The sequence below is a fragment of the Triticum aestivum genome, unplaced genomic scaffold (assembly GCF_018294505.1).
Source record: "Triticum aestivum cultivar Chinese Spring unplaced genomic scaffold, IWGSC CS RefSeq v2.1 scaffold16706, whole genome shotgun sequence".
In the NCBI taxonomy this organism is placed as follows: domain Eukaryota; kingdom Viridiplantae; phylum Streptophyta; class Magnoliopsida; order Poales; family Poaceae; genus Triticum; species Triticum aestivum.
This window is the reverse complement of record NW_025225759.1, coordinates 4217-6802: the sequence shown is the minus strand read 5'-3', so window position 1 is coordinate 6802 and position 2586 is coordinate 4217. Positions and strand designations below refer to the sequence as shown.

Sequence of the window (2586 nt, the reverse complement as noted above, 5' to 3'; positions counted from 1 at the left end):
CCCTTCACCGAGGCGTGGAACAACAGCTTACCGATGGCTAATTAAGCTAATTAAAGCAGCAGTACTACATGTCCATGGTAAGGATCAATTTCTTGTACACCTTCTGTCTAGTGTTGTTGAACTACAGACTGTTCTGAAATCTGATTATCTGATGTCATATGTTGATATGCGTATCTAAGACAATCCAATCAAGCGACTGACATGTGCTAGGCAGCCATGGTTGACCTTTCTATTGGGCAAGCAGCAATAAGCACAAAAACTTTTGCCGGTTCAAACAAAGGATGAGTGACTTCATCTTATACCAACTACTACATTTGGAAAATATCACGATATCTGTTGCCATCCAGGTCACCATCAGATTGACTTCTAACCATTTTTAAAGATTGATGACTGCTAATGTTGTTGAAAGTCAAATTTTGTAACCAACAGGCCAAGTCTCAAACGTCATGGTAATCTTTTCGGAGATTTTTCTCTCTCCAGGTTTGAAGATGAAACTGATGGCGTAGGAGGCATTACGTGTTGTTAAACTAATTACATTTTGGTTCTGCTACAATGCCCAAACCCCATTTCGGCTCTAAATATATGGTGTCGAAGCCCTAGTTCCTCCACCCAGCCAAAGCTATAAACATTTAACTCATAGGATATTGTGCCGAGACACTGTGGTTGTGGTGCAGTGTTGTCCATTATAAGAGTTCTTCAACTTTACATTAATTCACACTCTGATGAAAAAAAGATAGGAATGAAGTATAAAAGGAAAAATAGAGTAAGAGGAAAAAGGACCATATACATGCAGAATTACAGACACGGAGTGGCCTTAGTGTGCCTAGTGACACCAAATTATTCTTTGGGTCTTTGCAAAAAGACTACAAATTCCATGAAAAGCTAAACAACAATTATTACACTAAATTATAGAAGCTATGTTATAAGATTATACATGGAATTCGCGTCGCTTCCTCCCTGGCAAGAGGGTACCTTCACGCATATCCTGAACCCAGTCCGGAACAAAGTAAGATGCTGAATTGTAAGGAGGAATCCTTGATTCCCATGTCACTAAATTGAACTCCCCTTTTGGCCTAACACTAGGATCTGCCACGAGATCCCCAAGTGTCACCGTTGGTAATTCCTTCTTTCTTGGAACTATGGCTGAATAAGGTATCGCGCGCAGTGGATTCATAGCATAATCTGTTAAGTCAAGTGGATAACCTTGTTCCATTTGTATTTTCAGATCCACACCATATATAGAGAGGTTCCTTTCAAGCATTCTTCTTCTTTTTTTTAGTAGGAAAAGCCAGAATTGGACATTCAGGTTGTTCCTCAGTACATCTGCAACTGGATTTATAACAAGAAGTGACTCTTCCATGTGCAACATCTTGGCATATTCTTGTGCTATTGGTACTAGTCGTGGATGTTCTTCCGGGTTTGCACTTCCAAATGCCAGTGTCTTGAATAGGTACCATAATTCCTCGAAGGACAAATTATTGAGAAAAATTGGCTTCACTGATCCAAATCTGGCTGATCTTTGGAGTTTACTTATGATGATCACCTTGCTACCTCTAGCCAACCTTTTAACAAATGAGTGGAATGTTCTCCAATCGTTGTCATCTATATTGGAAGCAAACTCAACAACTACCAACATTTTGCCTAACATGGTACTTTCATGCTCAAGAATTTTCAGCAGGTTTTCTCCACTCAAGTGCAAAACCGAAGAGAAGCGCGACTGCACCCTCTCATCGCGGCACACATGAGCAACCAACGTTTTCTTGCCGACTGTGCAACCACCTATGATTGGAAGAACAGATGGTTCATCACCAGGCGTGTTCTGTTGCAACAAGAAGTTCAAGAGCATTTGCTTTTCGGCATGGCGTCCAAACATGATATTTTCATAGTAAAGATATGAATCATATGGTCTACGCACCATGCGGTCGCATCCACCCAAAAGCACAACAAACTCCATCATGTTAGCCACAACACTTTGCATGGTTTTCAAGGCACCATCTAAATCAAGGTTCACTACTTTGTCCCTTCTTGTACATTCAATTGTGCGAGTACGCTTAAGAGGAATGGCGAAAGGCAAAATAGATGAGTTGCAAACCTCGCTGATGCCTTTGTCCACAAAGCTTTGGTACCTGAAGGTGTCAACAACATGGTAGCCTTGGTACATGGCCTCTGAAAGCAACTGGAGCTGCATCACCATCCTGGAGTTCATGATATATCTCCCATCTGCTTCTTCAACGACCGTGTGTACTCTCATTAGGAGATGCTGCAATCTCTCCACCTTCTCCTCTAATCGCACATGGCTTGAGTAGGAGTACTTGTTTATGAGGAAGGAGATGAAGCGGCTAACAAATTCGCTTGCAACTGCAGATATGGTGAGATCCATGTCAAGTTCACCACCCCTTCTTTTATAAGTGGAATGTTTCGCTTGAGTGTCTACTTTGGTGAAACAAAGTCTATGAGTTTTGTGATGGAATTTGACAGGGAAGCTCATCTCTCACGATATATTAGTACTGCGTTGAAAGCACTAGCAGTTAATTTAATTAGAATCACATATTGAGCAAGGCCAAGCGTTTAAAGATGAGGAGTGAA

The 2586-nt window shown here is 41.2% G+C and overlaps 1 protein-coding gene across 1 annotated transcript; it reads right to left on the bottom strand.

Moving 5' to 3' along the window:
• Positions 1-928: 928 nt before the first annotated feature.
• On the bottom strand, positions 929-2380 carry LOC123172371 (uncharacterized). Its single transcript, XM_044589362.1, has one exon. The coding sequence runs from the start codon at positions 2378-2380 to the stop codon at positions 929-931; it is 1452 nt and encodes a 483-aa protein (XP_044445297.1).
• Between the last annotated feature and the right edge of the window lie 206 nt (positions 2381-2586).